The following is a 22,501-nucleotide window of genomic DNA, read 5'->3' as shown; positions in this document are numbered from 1 at the left end:
ACAGCTTGGGTTGCAAATCATTTTTGTGAGCTTGCTCACAGACTCTAATATCAATTTGTTTAAGGTGATTATGGACGGTAGCACTTCAAAGTCTTGGTTTTAATTATGTGAGCACTGACACAGCTACACCTGTATTGATTAATAAGAAATGACTGATCACATCACCGCTAATGCATCCATCTCTGTGTGACTCACACTGCTTTGATAAGGAGTGAAGAACAATCAGTTTCCAGGCAGTGAGCCAAACACTTTTAATCCTTCAAACATTCTCCTTTTGTGTTGAAGTGTGTTTGAGCTACTACCAGGATTTGTGTGAGAGAGGATCTGACTGTAAAATCATAGCCAGAGTCATACACACATCAGCCTCACACGAATGTAAAGAGAGAAACTAGATCAAACATGCTCAGAGAGCACACACAGACTCATCATAGTACACATTTCCAAGTGTCAGGCACGTTACACGAGCTTTGAAACAGTCGGGCTCACTAGCAGTAAAATATCTGCTATTAGGGCCAGAAATTTAACCCTGAACTTGTAACCTAATCGTTGACTGATCCTGACCAAAATAAAATCATTATTCCCATCCATTTGGCCAACATACCTGCCACCGTTGATCAAAACTGGATTTGGCATTCTTAAGATGTCTTGCCAATGCAGAACCACTTTGTCCATCTTCACTTTCAGGGCAAATCTGTCCTTACTTTGCCACAGTCCATCTTCGCATGTGACATCTGTAGCTGTTCTTCTCTGACCAACTCCTTCTTTTTTTCATATTTTATGCTGTATTTGACAAGAAGAAGAAGAAGAAGATTATCTTATGCTTCTCTGTAACTGCAGAGACATTTCTGCTTATCCCACAGAGCAGTAGCTCAGTTGTGCTACCAATAACGTATACCCTGTTTGACTGGCAGTCACGCTAACCCATCTGCTACCCTTTGACAAAATGTGTCATTTGCCATTGACCTCATTCCTTCCATCCAGAAATGGGTGCTGGACTTGGCTGGAGAGGTAACCTGTGTTATACTAAGGTCCCATCCAGGTGGAGTCATGGCCTCTCATCAGCCTTACAGTATGTAATCTGGGGATAAACCCCAGTATCACGCCCATACAGGACCTACTTGTATTTTCTTCTTCTCTGTAACTCCAACAATGCCAGTCTGTCAACAAACTAAAACCTCTTATCCAAATGCATTACTTTGCTTTTGGCCTTCCCATAGAAAATTGCAAAACAGCAAACTCGTGATAATCATTAACTGCCGCAATCCACTTGTAAGCATACATGGTCATCCTGCAGCACGCCACCCACAATCTGGAGTGTTGCGTTCATTGGGATGATCTTGAACAAAATTTTGGACTGATCAAAATGTTGATGCTGATAGAAATCACCGGGAACCCGACTAGGTCACCAACAAGGTCACGTAACTTAACCGGGCCATCTGCAACATCCCGGGAACCCTGCGGCAAGCTGACGGCATTAGATTTGTACCAAACACTAATGTAGATCTGTATCCCATCTGTTATCCTACAGTTCACAGAGGCAGTACAGCAAGCAGGTGGCAACATATTCCATCCCGTGACTAAGTGTCACCAGTGGCAAAGTACCTGCCATATTAAGCTCCGCCCCTTTTTGCGGCCTCTGATGTCGTTTGCTTCCTGATTTGTATCTGTAACTCACCTGGAAGCTGACGGGAACATGTGGAAACTAGGCGTAACACATAAAATCCTGAATGGACTGGTGCACTCTTCCTGGCTGGTGTGGCCTATCAAGATGCTGATTAAACAGCATGATTATTGCATGTAAAATGTACAGCTTGATCACACAGCACAATACCACAGATGTGACAAGTTTTGAAGGAGCTTGCCATTGGCATGCTGACTGCAAGAATGTCTGCCAAACCTGTGGCCTGTGAACTGAACATTCATTTAAATGTAACAACCCCTGAGCAGAGACCAACAACAATACTTGGCAAGAGGAAGTTTTATTTCACACAGATTAAGCTGGTTCAATCAGTACACTCAGCAGTGGAGCAATGTCATCCAGTTAGGAACAGACATGGGGAGTAGTCAAGGACACAGGTGAGATTTCAGCACAGACAGTCCATCAGGCAATAGTGTCCATGAGGGAAGCAGCAACTGAGTAATCCAGCACAACAAGCAGAGGGTCAGTACACAACCAATGAACATCCCAAGCAAACAGATGAGTCCACAGCAAGCTATACACAAGAGACACAAAAATACAACACGGGCCGTTAGTTGTGGATCATACACAGGAAATGAACGCAAGAAAGCAGATATGAGAGCAAGACAATCTGGCACTGAAGTGATGGGCTGTGGATATATAGGGCATGAAACAATCAATGAGGAAGACAGAGTGCAAAAGAAACCAGAAGCCCAGGTAGAGGAAGTGAAGCCACTGAAAATAAACACAGAACAGTTGTCAGTATAAAGGCATGAGAAACAGCTAGCATGGAGGAAAATATCACGATGAGAACAGGAGGAATTATAAACATGAAGGAGAAGCACAAGGAACCACAAGAAAATGGTATGAAACTTTATCAAACATTTATCAAACATCCCCAAATCAAAAAATGGACAGCAGAGATGGGAAACATGGCATTACCTTCATAGGCTGCTGCTAAAGTAGTTTCGGGAACAGGCTCACAGCTATAGACCCATGGTGTCAGCATGTCAGCTAGGACGGCCACATCCGGATACTTCACCTAGTCAGGCCTTTTTTTCAAGATCGGCTGCAAATTCTAGAGTGGGCTTTTACTGTGACTACCAAGCAACATCTGTGCATAATCATGCTGTTTAATCCCATCTTGGCACGCCATACCTGCCATGGTGCGTGGATTATCTTGGCATAGGTGAAGTGCTTACTAACATGAATTTTAACAAATATGTGAACAAATTCAAGAAAAATAACACTTTTGTGTACATCGAGACTTCTTATAGTAAATCTAGAGGGAGGTGATGGGTCTAGTGGTTAAGCATTGGGCTTCAGACTACAGGATCCACGTTTCAAAAACCAAGCCATACCGGAAAGAGCACTTGGGCAAGGTCCTTAATCCCCTAGTTGCTCCTGGTGTGTAGTGCGCGCCTTGCATGGTAGCATCCTGACAATCGGTGTGAATGTGAAGCATCATTGCAAAGTGCTTTGAGCTTCTTATGCAGATGGAAAAGTGCTACATAAAATGCAGTCCATTTACCATCTTTTACTTCAACTCATGAAAATACTAATGAAAAAGTGTTGAATGTACATTTTGGTAATTACTTGTAAGCAACAGGGTTCTCCACAAGTGAGTGAGTGAGTGAAGTCTGTTTTGAGTTACTGGAACACTTGGAACCATTTATTAGTGAAAATGTAAACAGGAGGTCATGTGTACTATTATGTGCTCCATACTCTTACATAATATGCAGACTCAGCAATATTGTGTAACACTGCTCAATAAAGAAAAGTGTGCAAAGTCATCAAATTACTATAGCTGATTTATGTGCTGTGCAAATCTTTTTAACGGTTTCCCATTGCTATCTTATCAGTAAAGTGCCGTTGTTGTTCGTGTCTAATAGTGAAGATGTGTGAGAAGTGTTTAAGGTTTAGTACATTAACCAAGATGAGGCTTGCACTCTGTGTTCCTCATAAATGAATAACACATTCTGCAATTACTCTTGAACCTCTTTCACAACGAGTGTGATGAGTCCTTGGATTCTCATGAAAACGGGGCAAGGCTAAATGGTGCTGTCACAAAGAGCTATTGGCTTTGAAAAGCCAGCACTCTGGATCTACTTATTCCCGGCCTGGAAGGATAAAGTCTTTGAATGTTACTTCCTCCTATCCTGAGCTGAGAGGTCCAGCTCAGGTTTCTGAGGCCTTCGCTTGGCCTGCAAGTTTCACACGTTGCGTGTCCCTTGACAGCTGGTGCGGTCTCTAGAGAGGAAGGTGAAAGAGTAACACAATCCCACCTGCTGACACAGCCTACCGGTAATTAATTCTGTTCGACATAAACTATGTCACTGACATAACCAGTTTGAATAATTCATGACCAACATGTACAGGCCAGTACTATCACTTTGTACCAAACAGTTAGTGGGTGGAGTTTAGAGGAAGTTTGACTTCCTTCTCTGTGTGTGTGTTGGGGAATATTGTAATATTGTGCTCTTTACTTGGCTCAAATCACTGTGATTTTGCCAGGATTCACTTTTTTCTTTGTGTCAGGGTTTTAATCACAGTAAACGTACTATACAGCATGGGCACAGCACCAAATCATAATAAAAACCATCTCAAAGTATGATATACTGGGAAGGTCTAGACCTTATCCAACGCCACGAGGAAGTACATCATTAACAATTATAAGGAAAAAAATATATATAATTTATTTGTTGTTGTTGTTGTTGTTTTACAGGAAGAACCTCAAGCAGACCAGACTCAGTGGGGTAGCCATCTTCTATGGCTATTCTAAAAAGACAAACACACAATAATAGAAATGTTTCAATTAAACACACCTTATAAATCATTGTTTGCAATGGTGGAGTAACTGAATAGGCAATAATTAGGTGCAGATCAGAGTACTAGCGAAACTACTATGCTACTGAGTTTACTGCGTGTGATGAGCATGGATCAGTTGTTCAGGTAGATTGTCCAGCTGGACTTCCGCTTTCTTGTCAAGACACTTTGTCAACCATGAAAGTGAGTTCCTCAGTGGAGCACCGCACCAATATATCGTTAGACCATAGGTGTCAAACTGATTCCAGAAAGGGCCAAGAGGGTGCAGGTTTTCTTTGTAACCACCACTCCAGCAGTGATTTCACTGATGACTCTTCCCATCTGCTCAAAGTGATGTTCATCAGGAAATCACCTGCTGGAGTGGGTGGTTACAAAGAAAACCTGCCACCCTCTTGGCCCTTTCTGGAATCAGTTTGACACCTATGGGTTAGACGATAACATCAGTCAATTGAGCCTTTCACAAACATATCATTATGGCGTTATTTTTGCTAATATGAAAACTATTATTTTACAATAAACAATACAGGAATAACATTTTGGCTACTGGAAATGGTGTCATTACTTAGACGAGAAGTCTATTTTTTGCAAATGCTGGGTGATGCGACAGGTTCGAGTGAAAACAATGTGTACTTTGGTTATGTGCTCAAGCAAAATAACCCAACATGGTAGAATAGGAATGTAATATATTTGACACTTTTTGATCGCACTTTTTGAGAAATGTTAGCAAGAAATAAACACTGTCATATTTTGGCAGATATACTTGATATCATGTGGGTTTTCAAAGACATTCCGCCACTCAATGAAGTTCCAATACAGGATCAGGGTCATTCAGATAAGAGATATCCAAGAATTCACTCCACCCTGCTGAACCATGTAAATTCAACAGCTGTTTGACACTTATTGAAGTGACAATCTTCAGTTCTATGAAAGTTCTGCATGGTCCGAGTGTATCCAGATGCAGGATCTCAGGTATCCGATAGGAGACATCCAGAAAAGGATAGAAACAGTGTTTATTCAGAAAGCCCTGAACTGTTCAAAGTGCATGAAACTGTTCCGGCGCCGCCGGCTGTTCCCCTTGGTGGTTTCATCGGGCTGCCCAGTGGCTCTGGTGCTGCCCTCCTGGCCCTTGTGCCCTTCTGCTGCCCGTTATCTCCTGGTTTCTCTGGGTCCCTGAGTCCTGGACCCTTTCCGTCTGTTGTGTGCAATCAGCCATATGGCTTCTGACGTGCCAGAGTGGTCTACCGTCATATTGGTAAGGTTCTGTACTTTTGTCGTGGCCCAACACACACCAGCCACAGTAGTGATCGGAATATTAGCTGTGATCTGAGTCTCTGAGTGTGTGGATGGTTGCGGTGTTTGTGGCCGTCACCACAATTTGGTTTTGGGTGCTCTCAAGGGGATCAAGACTCTGGTGTCCTAGATTAGGGTATGGATGCTCATTAATTAGGCAACAGATTGTTGCTGTCACTGTTGTTCTGTGTGTTGTTTGTCCTGGTAATTGGTTGTGTTGGGGGCCCCCCCGTCTCCCTTGTGTCTCACTTCTCATCACTTCACAGCTATTGCCTTCACCACTTGTCTTTCATTCTTGTCTGTCTTCGTGTGTTTTAGTGGTTGGCCCTACAAGATAGAAGTTGTCGGTTGGCTTTGAATAGGATGTTGTAGGCTGATCGGGAAGGGCGGATAGGGGTCACACACGCACACTACGTCCACTCACGCACTACATACCTTCTGTCCTACAAGAATAAATTGCATATATGTGTATTAATGTACATAAATGGTTCTGCCAGTGTGACATTTACCATTACTATATATGCAGACAGGGGGAATTAAAAAAAACAACAACAAAAAACAAAACAGTTAACTTATTTTAAAAGTTGGAGTCACAGCGTCTCATTCATTCACATCAGCATTTACCACGTCAAGCAACTCAGTCCAGTCGAAGATTCAAGCTTCAGCTTCTCTACTATGGAACCACCCTGGACAACTGAGAGCCTACACAGAAACATTGTTCAGATGCATATCATACCATGTTGTACTGACCCAAACCACTCGGGTTAGACGTATGCCCACGTGTGCCAGTGTTTCTACAATGGTCAGCATACGCTGGCTAAATTGTGAAGGTGTGACAGGGCCCTAAGGAGATGGATTTCAAGTCTGAACCCTTCCCAAAACATGCCAGAAGTAGTAAAAGCAGAATCCAGGAACAAGACTTTTTGAAAATTTGAACCAATCTTGATTGGACTGGGCCAATAATGACATCTGCTTGACTGCCGGGCCCTCCTCCTCATGAGTTTCTGGTTAAGCCCCTGGTCTGTTCTCAATAAAATCAATGACAGAACAATTCAACATCTGATCTTTTCTCCTGTCTTTGATTATCATACATCCCATCCTGGAGCTCCAGCCCACACCCACAATCCCAGAGTCACTGATAATGGGCTATTGTGTGCCATGCAGTCACAGGAGCCAGATGATTGAAAACCCAATTAACTTTCCTTCCAATTGACTCTTGCGTATCATAAAGCCATCAGTGACTCAGAAGGTTATGCCAGTTTTAAATTCTCCTCATCTTAACTGAACCAGAGGCACTTGGACGCAGTTGTGTTACTTTTTTGGTGCTGGTGAGGGCTGTGAGTTTTAATTGAACAGTTTAAAGGTTTCCTGCTTTCCTAACCCAACCATACCTTAAACTCAAAATAACCCAGATTTTAACCTAACTTCAATTCTAACCTTTAATTATAATTTATAATTTATTTAATTTATATAGCTCCAAATCACAACAAAGTTGCTTCAAGGCGCTTCACACAAGTAAGGTCTAACCTTACCGACCTCCAGAGTAAGCACACAGACAACAGTGGTAAGGAAAAACTCCCTCTGTTGATTTGAGGAAGAAACCTCAAGCAGACCAGACTCAAAGGGGTGACCCTCTGCTTGGGCCATGCTACCGACACAATTGACAAAACAATTTACAAAATGAATATACGGGAAATTTTTGCTGGTGTACAGGACAGGAGGGTTGTAGAAACAGACACTACACCCATCTCTGGATGGAGCTGCACCTCAAACAGAGAGAAACAAACAGAATCAGGCATCAGAAAGACAAAAAATACAGTATAATTTGCCAGCATTAAGCTACATGAAAAACAGAAGAAATACTAAGGTGATCGCCACCAGCCCTAAGCTTCGCTAAAAGACCCAGACTTTAGATAAAGTTGAGGTCGCAGCCCGCTCCATTTACTATCCATTTACTAGCAGACCAGACTCAAAGGGGTGACACTTTGTTTGGGCCATGCTATCGACACATTTGACAATACAAATATAAAAGAAGTTTTGGCAGTCCGTGCTGGTGTCCAGGAAGGGAGGCTTGCAGAAGAAGACATCCACTCCCACCTCTGGATGGAGCCGCACCTCAAACAGAGAAAGAGAGAGAGAGAAAAAACAGAATCAGATGGCAGAAAGACTACAAATAAGATCTAATTTGTCACCATTAAGCAACAAGAAAAACAGAAGAAATACTCAGGTGATCGTCACTAGCCCTAAGCTTCACTAAAAGACCCAGACTTGAGATAAAGCTGAGGCAGTGGCCTGTTCTGTTTACTAATAAAATTAATTTAAAATGGTAAAACGCATAGTAACATACTATGCCAGTATGCTAGCTATACGAACAGTAAAATAAGTGTGTCTTAAATCTGGACTTGAAAATCTCTACAGAATCTGACTGTTTTATTGATGCAGGGAGATCATTCCACAGAACAGGGGCATGATAAGAGAAAGCTCTGTGACCCACAGACCTTTTATTCACCCTAGGGACACAAAGTAGTCCTGCAACCTGAGAACACAGAGCCCAGGCCGGTACGTAGGGTTTAATTAGATCAGATAGGTAGGGAGGTGCTAGTCCATGAATAATTTTATAGGTTGGTAACAGAACCTTAAAATCTGATCTCACAGGACAGGAAGCCAGTGAAGAGATGCCAGAATGGGTGTGATGTGGTTGTACTTTCTGCTTCCTGTCAAAAGTCTGGCAGCAGCATTTTGAACCAGTTGGAGACCCCTAATGCTGGACTGCGGTAAACCAGAAAATAGAACATTGCAGTAGTCCAATCTAGAAGAGACAAACACATGAATCAGGGTCTTATATCAGCCATAGACAGGATGGGATGAAGCTTCACTGTATTTCGCAGGTGGAAGAAAGCAGTCCTCGTAATAACTCTAATGTGGACAATGTAGGATCAAAAATTACACCAAGGTTCCTCACCTTGTCAGTGTGATGTATGACACATGAGTCAATGCTAAGTGTCAGCTGGTGAAATTGATGCAGATGTCTCACTGGACCAAGAACCATCATTTCAGTCTTATCAGAGTTTAAAAGTAGGAAATTGATAGACATCCAGCTTCTCACTGATGCAATGCAATCTTCTAAGGATTTTATGTGAACGAGATTACCAGCAGTTATCGGTATGTATAACTGAGTATCATCAGCATAGCAATGAAAAGTAATCCCAAAACGCCGCATGAACCTGAATTTCACTGTAACCTTAACCTTACCCTATCCTAGCCTAACTTTTATCTAACCCTAAAATAACCTTAACTGACCTTTAACCTGAATCTAATCTTAACCAAACCCAAATCTAACACTAACCTTAACCTAACTCATTCATTTTTGCATTTTCTATACCAGCTTTCTCCAATCAGGGGGCACGGGGTGTGGAGCCTATCCTAGCAGTTATAGGTTGTGAGGTGGCATACACCCTGGTACCCTTAATCTAACTATAACCTTTTTTGATTTTTGCATCTGTGAGGTAAAACAGAGTTTTTTTTGTTTGTTTGTTTTAAAAGGAAACATTTGCCATGAACTTCAAAAACTGAGGTGTGTGTTGAGTTGGATAAGAAATACTGCAAAACAATAAATCCACCAAGAACCCACATTAGCTAATTATGATTCCATCACCATAACCACTGCATGGTGGAACTGCTGAGTGAAAAATGGCACTTATAGCCTTAAGTAGCAGAGACTGTCAGGATGTGGTGTTCAGAATGTCAGCAGGAATGCTCCCCTCTGTGGTCATGTGAACCAAATGATGTTTTTCTAGCTGGGTGTGATTCAAGTCTCCCTCCGAGAGACAGAGACAAAAGTTGTGCCCTCAGCACAGGGTTAGTGGACGTGGTCAGCAGCAGCTCCTTTCCATTTAAAGTAACATGTGTAGATGTGAAAATGGGGTCTGCGGGATATTTTTGGTGACAAACTTTTTCTTTTTTTTAAACATCTGATGACCTGTACTAGCTCTCTGAAATAATTGTATAACACACTGGTCAACATGCTTTTTCTTGCATGGATTTTTTCTATTCAGCGTATTTTTAGGTAATCTGGAGGCGCTGAATCCGAATCTGGTGTTAGTTTTTGCCGGTCACATCACATTTTTGAGATATGAAAACATATTTCTTGTATCAAGCTTTGAACCAAAAGCTGCAGTCTCACACACCTCTTAGGCGCCATAAACAATAATACGACTCTTGTTCACATTTCGCAAACCTGGTTTAAAAACTATGCTTTTGAAGGTGCTTTTGTGCAAGATTAGTGGCTTCAAACTCATGAGTGGATGAGCAACTTTTGCGTAATATATCAATACGGAACATGTAGATTGCAAAAAATGTGATGTGATAGAGGAAATCTGAGCTCATATTCGGATTCAGCACCTCAGAATGACCCTAAATCAGTTCTCAATGTCCATGCAAGAAAAGAAATGTTAACCAGTGTAATATGACCCCTTTAAATTGAAGATTAGACTTTGAAATTCTGATGTCTAATTTAAATAATCTTTAAAAGATCCAGTTTGAAAAAAATTGATACTTGTATTTTGCAACCCTTGAATTTATTTTGAACTCCTGATTATTGGCTCTGTTTTTTTCTTTGCATGTGTTTGCAGGGAGCCTGATATTCCAGCTTGGGCACCTTTGCTCTACCAACTCCAGCTGCTGGACATCAGAGAGAAACCAGACCCCTTAACTCTCTCTGTAGCAGACCGTATCCGCCTCGGCAACCAGAAACGAGAACGAGGCAACTTCCATTTCCAAAGGGAGGACTACAGCATGGCTTCAAGAGCTTATTGTATGGCTCTGGATGTGCTGACCACATGCTGCAGAGGTAACCCGGCATTAAAATCTAAATTTATTCACACAAGTAATTTCATACTGCAGACTGTAACAGGATTTTTTTTTTTTTTTCACAGGCAGCGATGTGAACATTTTGCCCTAGAAAACAAAAAGACATAAATGTGTGTTTGCAGTTTGTTTGTGTGCTGTCACACTTATCACTCCATCATGACACACAGTTCCATGTGTCAGCCGAGTACAACAACAACAAAAAAAAACAAAACCTGTGTCACTTTATGATTCCTTATAATGAAAGCTAATCAGCTTTTCGATTGTCTATCCTTTCTTAATTGCTGTAATCAGTGATGAAGCAGGGCCGGCCTGAGAGGGGAAATGTGATCAAACAGTTCAGCAGAAATACATGCACGGCTTTGTGATCGTGATTAGTGAAGGAGGAAGAAAGCAGGAAAACGTGAAGAGCCATCAATACCTGACACCACCAACATGCGACACCACTGTCCAAATTCATAAGTATTTGGACAGTGACACAATTTTGGTCATTTTGTCTCTGTACATGACAACAGTGTAGTTGAAATGAAATAATAAATAATCAAGATGTACTTGGAGAGCAGACTTTCAGCTTTAATTCAAAGGGATCAACAAAAATATTGCATTAAGTGTTTAGGAATTACAGGCATTTCATACATATAGTACCCCTCCATTTTCAGAGGCCATAGGCAATTGGACAAACTAAATATAAGAGCTTGTTTAAAAAAAAGAAAAAAAAAAAGAACAATCATCAGTTTTCTTTAGATAAGTTACTGAATGAATCAGTCTTTAAGAACTATAAGCACTATGGTACTGTGGGGTGAATGTGACTGGATGAGGGAGGCAACTGGGTGACTGCATGAAATCTAATGAGGGAAGCCAACAAAATTGGACAGCGCAGTCGCTAAAGGGGTAAAATATGATGCATATGATGTAATTTCTTTACTTCGGGGGACAGAAACACAACAATTTCTCTGAATTTTTGGGCAAATTACACGCAAACAAAGTGAAAATGCAAAGAAAAAGTGACGATGCGGTGGAAAGTGGATGAATATCACAAACAGGATTAGTGACCCTGGCGGAGGTCAACTCCCACTGGAAACAAGTCCGATTTACTGCCGAGCAATCAAACACAGCTCTCGCTTTGTGACAACAGAGATTGGATGGCCCTGAGAAGGGACCCCCTCACTCCATACTTCCGCAGCACCCCGCACAGTAGCTCCCGGGGTACCCGATCATAGGCCTTCTCCAAGTCCACAAAACACATATAGTCTGGGTGGGCATACTCCCAGGCACCCTCCAGGATCCTTGTGAGAGTGAAGGTCAGTTGTTCCACGACTAGGACGGAACCCGCATTGTTCCTCTTTAATCAGAGGTTTGACTAGCACCCTGGAGTAGACTTTACCAGGAAGGCTGAGTAGTGTGATGCCCCTGTAGTTGGCACACACTCTCTGGTCCCCCTTTTTAAATATGGGGACCACCACCCTAGTTTGCCACTCCTTAGGCACTGTCCCAGACCTCAATGCAATGTTGAAGAGACGTCTCTTCCAAGACAATCCCTCCACACCCACAGCCTTCAGCATTCCTGGGCAGATCTCATCAACCCCCGGGGCCTTGCCACTGCGGAGTTGTTTGACTATCTCAGTGACTTCCACCAGGGAAATTGATGAAAATCCTCCATCAGCTTCCAGCTAAGCCCCTAGGGTGCTCTGGTCTGATGCAGGAGTTCCTCAAAGTGTTCCTTCCAACGCCAGATTACATCCTCAGTTGAGGTCAGCAGATTCACATCCTTACTGTAGACAGCTTGGATGGTTCCCTGTTTTCCCCTCCTTAGGTGCCTCATGGTCTGCCAGAGGCACTTTGGTGCTGACTGAAAGTCCTTCTCCATGGTTGCTCCGAACTCCTCCCACACCCACTGCTTTGCCTCTCCCAAGCAGTGGCTGCTGCCCTTCGGGCCTGTCGGCACCTTGCAACTGCCTCTGGAGTCCCCCGAAATAACATATCCCAGAAGGACTCTTTCTTCAGTCGGACGGCTTCCCTGTCCACCAGTGTTGCCACCCCTTGAAGCACCTAAGACCTGCATGCCACAGCTCCCCGCTGCAACTTCAGCAATGGACGCTTTGAACGTTGCCCATTCTGGTTCAATGCCCCCAACCTCCAGAGGGATGCTAGAAAAGCTCCGCCCAAGGTGTGAGTTGAAGATCTGTCGGACAGTGGGCTCCTCCAGATGTTCCCAGTTCACCCGCACTATCCGTTAGGGCTTACCAGGTCTGTCCAAAGTCCTCTCCCATCCTCTGATCCAACTCACCACCAGAAGGTGATCAATTAACAGCTCTGCTCCTCTCTTCACCCGAGTGTCGAAAACATGCGGCCTCAGATCAGATGATACGATCACAAAATCAATCATCAATCTTGGGCCTAGGGTGCTCTGGTAAAATACTTATCAGAGACAAAACAGAAAGTGTCACGAGGCTGAACTAAAAATCTCACTTTTGTCTTTTGTTCATAGAAGAGCAAATTTTGTGCAGTAAAATATTCCTTTGGGAATTCCCAAATGTCTCCCAGAGACATGAATAATATCACTGCATGGATAAGTGAATAATCTAAGCCTATATCTTGGTCTTGATCCAGGACAATAACACTTCCAGACACTCAGACTTCTGATTTAGTGTCGTGGTCAGGGCATCCATTGATTCCACAAAGACCACATCATCTGCAAAGTCAAGGTCATTGAACCTAATTATTAAACTAATCCTCAATGACAAAGGTACCAAAATGACTGGTCTTGACAACCTTAATCACATCAAGTCCATGCAAGTATTGAACAGAAATGTAGGCAGAACATCATCCCTGAGGAACACCGGAATTCACTGGGAAGAAGTGCGACCTTCTTCCCAGTGAATTCCGGTGTTCCTCAGGGATGTTGTTCTCTGCTCCTGCTACACACAGCAATTGTATTGCCCATATATAGGCCAGTTTTACTGTAATGGGGAGGTGATGGTCTAGCGGTTAAGCACTGGGCTGAAGATCAGAGGATCCTTGGTTCAAACCCCAACCAGACCAGTCAGTCACTAAGGGCCACTGGGCAAGTTCCTTAATCCCCAAAGTCCTGTTGTGTAGTGAGCACCTTGCATGGCAGCACCCTGACCTTGGTGTGTGGGTGTGTGTGAATGGGTGAATGCAAGGTATCATTGTAAAGCACTTTGAGCTTCTGATTCAGATGGAAAAGTGCTATACAAATGCAGCCCATTTATCATTTTACCAACCTACTGAGGATCCCAAATATTCTCAGGATTTCCCTCAAAGTAGTTCAGTGAACCCAATCAAACTGCAAAGAACACCGGCAAATATTCATGTTTGCATTCATTGAGTACTTGTAGGAGTAGGATGAAGCTGGTTCATTTGTTGGGCATGAGTCCACAGATTTTGATGACTGAATAGCAAGCACTTGTGACTAAATCCTATTGAGAATGGCCTTCATAAGAACCTTGTCTGGCACAGAGAGCAGTAGTTTAATTAATTAATTAATTTTAAATTTTTATTTATTTATTTAATTTATTTCATTTATATAGTGCCAAATCACAATAAATTTGCCTCAAGTCGAGTCACACATGTAAGGTCTAACCTTACCAACCCCCAGAGCAAGCACACAGGTGACAGTGGTAAGGAAAAACTCCCTCTGATGATTTGAGGAAGAAACCTCAAGCAGACCAGACTCAAAGGGGTGACACTTTGCTTGGGCCATGCTATCGACACATTTGACAATACAAATATAAAAGAAGTTTTGGGAGTCCATGATGGTGTCCAGGAAGGAAGGCTTGCAGAAGAAGACATCCACTCCCACCTCTGGATGGAGCCGCACCTCTAACAGAGAGAAAGAGAGAGAAAAAACAGAATCAGATGGCAGAAAGACTACAAATAAGATCTAATTTGTCAGTATTAAACAAGAAAAACAGAAGACATACTAAGGTGATCACCACTAGCCCTAAGCTTCACTAAAAGACCCAGACTTGAGATAATGCTGAGGCAGTGGCCTGTTCTATTTACTAATAAAATGAATTTAAATGGTAGAAAGCATAGTACCATAATATGCCAATATGCTAGCCATACAAAATGGAAAATAAGTGTGTCCTAAGTCTGGACTTGAAAGTCTCTACAGAATCTGACTGTTTTGTTGATGCAGGGAGATCTTTTCGCAGAACAGGGGCATGATAAGAGAAAGCTCAGTGACCCGCAGACTTTTTATTCACCCTAGAGACACAAAGTAGTCCTGCACCCTGAGAATGCAAAGCCAGGGCCAGTACATAGGGTTTAATTAGGTCAGCTGAGTAGGGAGGTGCTAGTCTGTGAATAATTTTATCAGTTAATAGCAGAACCTTAAAATCTGATCTCACAGGGACAGGAAGCCAGTGAAGAGACACCAAAATGGGTGTAATGTGGTCAAACTTTCTGCTTCCTGTCAAAGGTCTGGCAGCAGCATTTTGAAGCAACTGGAGACCCCTAATGCTGGATTGCAGTAAACTAGAAAATAGAACATTGTAGTAGTCCAATCTAGAAGACACAAATGCATGACTCAAGGTCTCAGCATCAGCGATAGACAGGATGTGATGAATCTTCGCTTTATTTTGCAGGTGGAAGAAAGCAGTCCTCGTAATATCTCTAATGTGGAGGTCAAAGGACAATGTAGGATCAAAAATTACCCCAAGGTTCCTCACTTTGTCAGTGTGATATATGACACACGAGCGTAGTCTGAGTGTTAGCTGGTCAAATTGATGCTGATGTTTCACTGGATCAAGAACCATCATTTCACTCTAGGAAATTGCTAGACATCCAGCTTCTCACTGATGCAAGGCAATCTTCTAAGGATTTTATGTGGATGAGATTACCAGCAGTTACCGGCATGTATAACTGAGTATCATCAGCATAGCAATGAAAGGTAATCCCAAAATGCCGAAATATGTGCCCAAGGGGTGCTATATAAAGGGAGAAAAGCAAGGGGCCTAAGAAGGACAATTGTGGAACCCCAAATTTCATGTCACTAACATTACAGGTTGTGTTATTGTACAAAATACAGTGAGAACAACTGGCCAGGTATGATGTCAACCATACAAGGGCACTCCCAGTAATCTGTTGGGTATTTTCTCCTCCAAACATTCTTAAAACCTTTAACAAGACAAACAGAGTCAAGAAACACCAGTGAGACAGAAAGTCAAATATTACGCGCGGAGTGCGGCCAGGCTGTACACCAAGGCTACACTAAAGTCTGGCCTGCTTTTCCGCTCTTTTTATTAAGAGACGCCCTCATCACATAAACAAGAAACTTGTCCTAAGGGTGGGGGTAATGACGCAAGACAAGTTTCTTCCCATAACATAAACGCATACGTCAATAAGTGCAGCTGTAAGGAAGAACACTTCAGGTCAGCACATCTCGTTCGTCTGTTGCAGGTATCAGCTGTTCTGCATCTGCCTGAAGTGTCCTGTCTTCCACACTCCTTCACACTAAACACCACATCACAAACGTCAAAACAAAAATTGAATTCTCAGGATTGCATTAAGACAGGTGCAAAACAGCACATCTCCGTTCTCATGAGAAAGAAGACAAAGCTAAACAAGGTAGAATAACACGTACGTTCTCAGGGTGAAGTGCAAAACAGCACAACACCGTTCTCATGAGAAAGAAGACAAATGTACAAACGTTTAACAGTGATAACATATATACAAAATCTTTAACATTCCCCTCCTGTTTATCGCCTGTTAAAACATACAGTAGGCATCACTCAGCTTAGCACTTCTTTTTGAGATTTTCACTAAGAGGTTCATCATGGTATGTTTTCTCTAGGCTTACACCCCAGAGGTGATGTCATCATTGTCACCATCATCGGTGTCTGGGTCATCATACTTCCATTGGTCTGGGTACAGGTCAGGAGAGCCATCGTCCTCCTTGTCGTCATCTGTCCCCAGAAGTGGATATGATGCTGGACCCCCTCCTGGTCCTGGACTCATTGCTGTGGTTATCATTCTATTTACAAGGCCTCGGAGACATGGAATACAACAACATCCACACAATGTTAGAATTGCAGCAAATACTGCTATAGACACTAATAGTGAAGAAATCAAAGACCTCCATTTTCCCATCCCTTCCAGCCACCAATCCCAGCCTTCGGTGTTTACTCCACTGTGCTCTTTCATCTTCCTGTTCAACGTCCTCAGCCCGTCAATGGCTTGAGTGAGACTGCCGTCTGCAGCTGTGTTGTTGGGAATGAATGTGCAGCATTGTTCTCCGAACATGGCACAAACACCTCCTTTCTCTGCCAACAACATATCCAGAGCAATGCGATTCTGGAAGGCCATAAGGGACGTGGCTTCTAACTGTGAATGGACAGCCTTAAATCCTTCCTCAGTCCAATTTCCTAATTTCTGTACATTGTAGTGGATGTAGTTTATTCTGTCCACGTTTTTATTAATTGAGCACCACCAACAGATGGAAGATTCGAATCCAGCTGCTATTTGATTAACCAGTTTATACTCGTCAGGCACTCCCCTGGGGACTCCTATTGCGTCAATATATGTTGGATTTCCCACTCCTTTCCAATCTCTTTTCACTCTATGTCTGGCTACGCCTTTCTGCCAATCTTCAGGAATAAGAGAGGCTGCATATGTCGTAACGTCTTCAGGGGTCATGGGTATGGCTTCAACTGGTAACAATAATGATATTAATGCACAATAACCTGACACATTTCGTGGCAGTCTGTCAAAGATTCTGTTATCCCCACACCACCACCATACGTCACTCCTCCCGACAGGTTTGAATGTGGGAGTACTATGGACCACATTCTTACACCAGGCGGTGTGGTTTAAGCTACCCAAAGTCTTACTTGGCCCTGTCAAGTGTACACATGTATGGTTAGCATGCCCAACTTTGCTTGAGAATAAATAGTTGGGCTCTCTGCGTAACCCTGCGGTAATCTGGTGAATGTATATCGTTGTCCTTTAAAGGTAAAAGCAAACCAGAATTGACTATCTGGATGCACTGGCACAGAGAAAAATGCATTACTTATGTCAATTACTGAGAAACTATTAGAATTTGGTCTCAGCGAATTTAACAAGGTATGTGGATCTGGGACACATGGTGCTCTTTTAATCACAGCAGCATTTACTGCCTGCAGATCTTGAATCATTCTCCACCCCACTGAGGGCGGAGCCTTTTTCACAGGAAATATGGGTGTGTTACATGGTGAATCTGGACATGGCACTATTACTCCTGCTGTTAATAAATCCTCTATTACTGGCCTGATTCCGTCAATTGCATCAGGTTTCAATGGATACTGTCTTACACATGGTCTGTATTCTGTTTTTGGCCTTATAACTACAGGTTGTGCATTTTTAATCAGTCCTACGTCTGAAGGACCTGTTGTCCACAATCCTGACGGTACTGAAGAGAGAAGAGCATCCTCTTCAGGACTCAACTGAAACACTCAGGATTGTGAAGTGGACGCATCAATGTGTGTTCCAGCTGTCAGCACCAATGAGACATTAACTAGCACTTTATACAACTTGGTTGATGGACTGAACTCCGTTCGTGGGCCAACTCTACTCCAATCAGAGGCTGACAAAGCTGTTATGACTGTCAGTCCCAATTCTTGCCATTCTGTCAAATATGGCTTACAAAGTGACATATGTAATGGCATACCTGTGAATTTCAATTTTGATACATCTTCAGTGGCGCCTGTTACTGTTATGACGGCTATTGAGTTGCCATCATGAATCAAATCGGTCATTGTCAGTTTCACAGGTGAAACATTTTTCAATTTAGTTTCATAGTCACCATCCGGACCTGGAGGATCTTTATGCCACATTGTGACATGCAGGTCAGGTGGTGACATCTGTTGTTCAGGATTTTTTAGTAGGGCTGTCGCTTGCAAGACGACATCTTTACCCCATCCTGCAGCATCTTCTTCTGAGATGTCAAATGTATAGTAATAGTGGAATGTGGGGTCAGCGCTTTCTTCTCTTACCATGTTAACGCCTCCTGTGCGTTCAACAACTAATTTCCCTTGTTCCACAATTATGGACAAGCCCAATGCAGTCAATCCGTCTCGTCCTAGGAGGTTAACTGGACATTGTGGCATGCTCAACACTGACATAGTACACGTCAGGCCAAATGGATCTGTCAACGTTATGGGTTTAGTGATAGGGACGTCTGATGTTTGTCCATTTGCAGAGCGAACCCTAAAGAGTTCGTTGCTTAATTGATGGACAGGTATGTTGTCATTACATGTGGTTCTACATGCTCCTGTATCACAAAGGAATGTCACTGGTCGTCCATTTACCAACAAAGTCACTTCTGGTTTTGGTACCGGATTTCCCAGCAAGGCACACAGATCCATACATACAGATTCAGACTGCCTATCTGATATGGAATCATGGATTATGGATTCTAGTCATTGTGGATACTGTGGCTGCGGAGGATTATTCCGTTGTGGAATTCTCCCTGCTGCTCCCTCAGTAGGTGGATTTGGACAATTTCTATACATATGTCCCTCTCTTCCACAGTTCCAACAAATCAGGGGACCACGTGGTGGCCCTCCCTGCTGTTGTGGTTGCCATGGTCCTTGACGTTGTGGCTGTCCACCTTGTCTATTTTGCCATGGCTTTTTGGGGCGTTTGCACTGCTTCTGCTGTCTTAAGTTGCCCTGCTGGTAATATATTTCATCATCTCCATGTGCTACATACACTCCTTTGTCGCTGTTTCTTGTCTTTTTCTGTTTTAAGACTTCTTCTGCATGACAGCAGTGTGTATGTGTGTCTTCCAATGTGCCTGTAGGCAATCCAATCCAATGTTTCTGTATCCAAGCTTTTATATCCTTATTGGAATGTTGGATCAGAGCGTTTTTCAATTGTTGTTCATACACAGGTGTTTCTGGCAATATGCCACTATGGACCCTAAACACATTCTCAAATCTGCACCTAAACTCTGTCCATGGCTCTCCTTCTTTCTGAGTTGTCCTGGTAATTTCAGTATAATTTATCTTTGGTCCTAACACTCCTTTTGCACGTGTAATCATAGCTTCCACTCTTGTTTCTAAGACTAGATCATCATGTGTCAGTGGTACGCCTTGTTGATCTGCAGGATTCCAGTCTCCGCGTACCTGACTCCATTTACATGCTTTCATCCACACCTGTTCTAATGTTTTCTATATCCTGCATAAATCCCTCAATATCGACATGTGGCGATGGTATCATGTCGACTGCTGCTTTGATATCATCAGCATTCCATGTCCGATAAACGAGCATGGTTGGTAGCTGTCCTGCTGTTCCTGCACGAGGATTTGGTACTTCTATCATAGGATAGGCACCTCCCTGATCACTATGTTCCACCATGGGAGGGGCTGTAGGCACTTTCGCTTGACCGCGTGTTTGTGGTTTTTCTGGTTTTTCTCTTTTTACCTTAGGTTTTACTGCCAAATCATACTGTGGTGGCGGTACATCGTCATCCTCTGGTAGAGGAGATAAAGGTCTCTTTGTCACCGACGATCCAGCCGGCGGTGATTGTTGAGGCTGTTCTGGCTCTCTGTGCTGAATTATCACATCTTCTTCTGCCTTACCTACAGCTTTCTTTTTCCTTGCTTTCTCTAATCGTCGCTTCTCTGCTCCTTTCTGTCTGTTCTCTGCTTCTTCCTCCCAAAATGCCACTAAATCTGCCCCTACTTTCTGCATCTTTTTCTCATCACCTTTATGTTGCTGTTCTAACTCCTTCTTTAGCTTCTGTATACTGATCAGGTTCAGTCGTCCGTCAAAGTCATGTTTAGTTATCCAGGTCTCCAATTTCTTTGTTGCTTTTGGATTTTTTGCCTCCATAACTTTCCAGTCGTCAGTTGATAAATTTTCCTTATTTTTAGACGTCTTACCCCCCATTTTTATTATATTTTTTTTATCCCTTGTTATAATTTGGACTTCAGACGGGGGCACACCTAGGGTGTTCTAAATCTGAAGTTTTCACACTTTCTTTGGACGTGACAATTAATTTGCCGTCGTGTGGTTGATTCCTTTCACCTCCCCGTAGGAAGCGGAATCACTTGCCTCTGCTTCCACACGCACGGTTGTCACTAACGTTGTCCAAAGTATTACACTTTCACACAGTTATTTACACTTACACAAAACACTATTTACACATAGAAACACTTTTAATAATCGTACGCGTATTCTTATGCCAGGGGAGCTCGCCCTCCCGTGAAATTTAACTAATGTCCTGCATTAGGGGACTCCGCCGTCCCTGCCAAATTTAACTGCCTTTTTACAGTGCACATATTTCTACCCGGGATTTCCTGTACGTATTAAAACAGAGGAGTCCGTATCCTCCTTCCGGAATTTAACTACTTGCGTCCCTCGCAACCGTAGAGGAGTCCGCCCTCCTTACAGAGTTTAACTGTGTTTCATTAACAGACGATTCTGTATCATCGCTTACGGAGTTTAACTGTTTTATGTGATCACTTTTATCCCCTACCGGTACGCGTATATAAACAGAGGAGTCCGCACCCTCCTTACAGAGTTTAACTGCTTTGCATTAACAGGCGATTCTGTATCATCGCTTGCGGAATTTAACTGTTTTATGTGATCTGATCACCACTCACTCAGTACTGTTTACAAAGAAATTGTACTCACTGACTCGACTTCCTGTCTGTCTTCTTCGGGAAAATCTCGTCAACCAGACGATGCCAACGGTGGTCGACAATTGCAGACACGATCAATCGATCGATCAGACCTTGGCCAAGGATTTACGTCTGGACTTGACGACCTCCGCCGGACACCTCCGGTATTGTTGAGCTCCCGGACGAGCCCCCAGTCAATGTTGGGTATTTTCTCCTCCAAACATTCTTAAAACCTTTAACAAGACAAACAGAGTCAAGAAACACCAGTGAGACAGAAAGTCAAATATTACGCGCGGAGTGCGGCCAGGCTGTACACCAAGGCTACACTAAAGTCTGGCCTGCTTTTCCGCTCTTTTTATTAAGAGACGCCCTCATCACATAAACAAGAAACTTGTCCTAAGGGTGGGGGTAATGACGCAAGACAAGTTTCTTCCCATAACATAAACGCATACGTCAATAAGTGCAGCTGTAAGGAAGAACACTTCAGGTCAGCACATCTCGTTCGTCTGTTGCAGGTATCAGCTGTTCTGCATCTGCCTGAAGTGTCCTGTCTTCCACACTCCTTCACACTAAACACCACATCACAAACGTCAAAACAAAAATTGAATTCTCAGGATTGCATTAAGACAGGTGCAAAACAGCACATCTCCGTTCTCATGAGAAAGAAGATAAAGCTAAACAAGGTAGAATAACACGTACGTTCTCAGGGTGAAGTGCAAAACAGCACAACACCGTTCTCATGAGAAAGAAGACAAATGTACAAACGTTTAACAGTGATAACATATATACAAAATCTTTAACATAATCCCAAAATTATTTTACAGTCTATCGAGTAGAATATGAGGATCCATGGTATCAAACACAACACTAAGATCTAACAGCAACGGAACCGTAGTGGTGCAAGCAGAAGATTGTTTACCACTTTAGTGAGAGCTGTCTCACTAATTTTCTAAAAGCAGGCTGCAGTGGCTCAAAAAGATTATTCTCAGTAAGGTAGTCTATGAGATGCTGTGAAACCACTTTTTTTCCAGAATTTTAGAGCAAAATGATAGATTTGATATTGCCCTATGGTTTTTCAATATACTAGGATCAAGATTAAGTCATGGTTTAATCACTACAGATTTGAAAACATTTAGGAACTGATCCAGAGAGAATTAAGAGATTCAGAGAGAAGTAAGAGATTAACAATTTCCAGCACAGTCTGCCCCAAGAA

General features: G+C 42.8%; 1 protein-coding gene across 1 annotated transcript in view; it reads left to right on the top strand.

Annotated features, from left to right (window-relative positions):
* fkbp16 (FKBP prolyl isomerase 16) overlaps positions 1–22,501 on the top strand; it is a 90,848-nt gene that overhangs the window by 59,042 nt on the left and 9,305 nt on the right. Inside the window, exon 4 of the mRNA XM_034176532.1 lies at positions 10,426–10,643. Coding sequence (XP_034032423.1) covers positions 10,426–10,643 — 218 coding nt within the window. The remainder of the gene's footprint in view (positions 1–10,425; positions 10,644–22,501) is intronic.

This window comes from Thalassophryne amazonica, chromosome 8, assembly GCF_902500255.1.
Source record: "Thalassophryne amazonica chromosome 8, fThaAma1.1, whole genome shotgun sequence".
Lineage (NCBI taxonomy): Eukaryota > Metazoa > Chordata > Actinopteri > Batrachoidiformes > Batrachoididae > Thalassophryne > Thalassophryne amazonica.
This window is presented reverse-complemented; position numbering and strand designations above follow the sequence as displayed.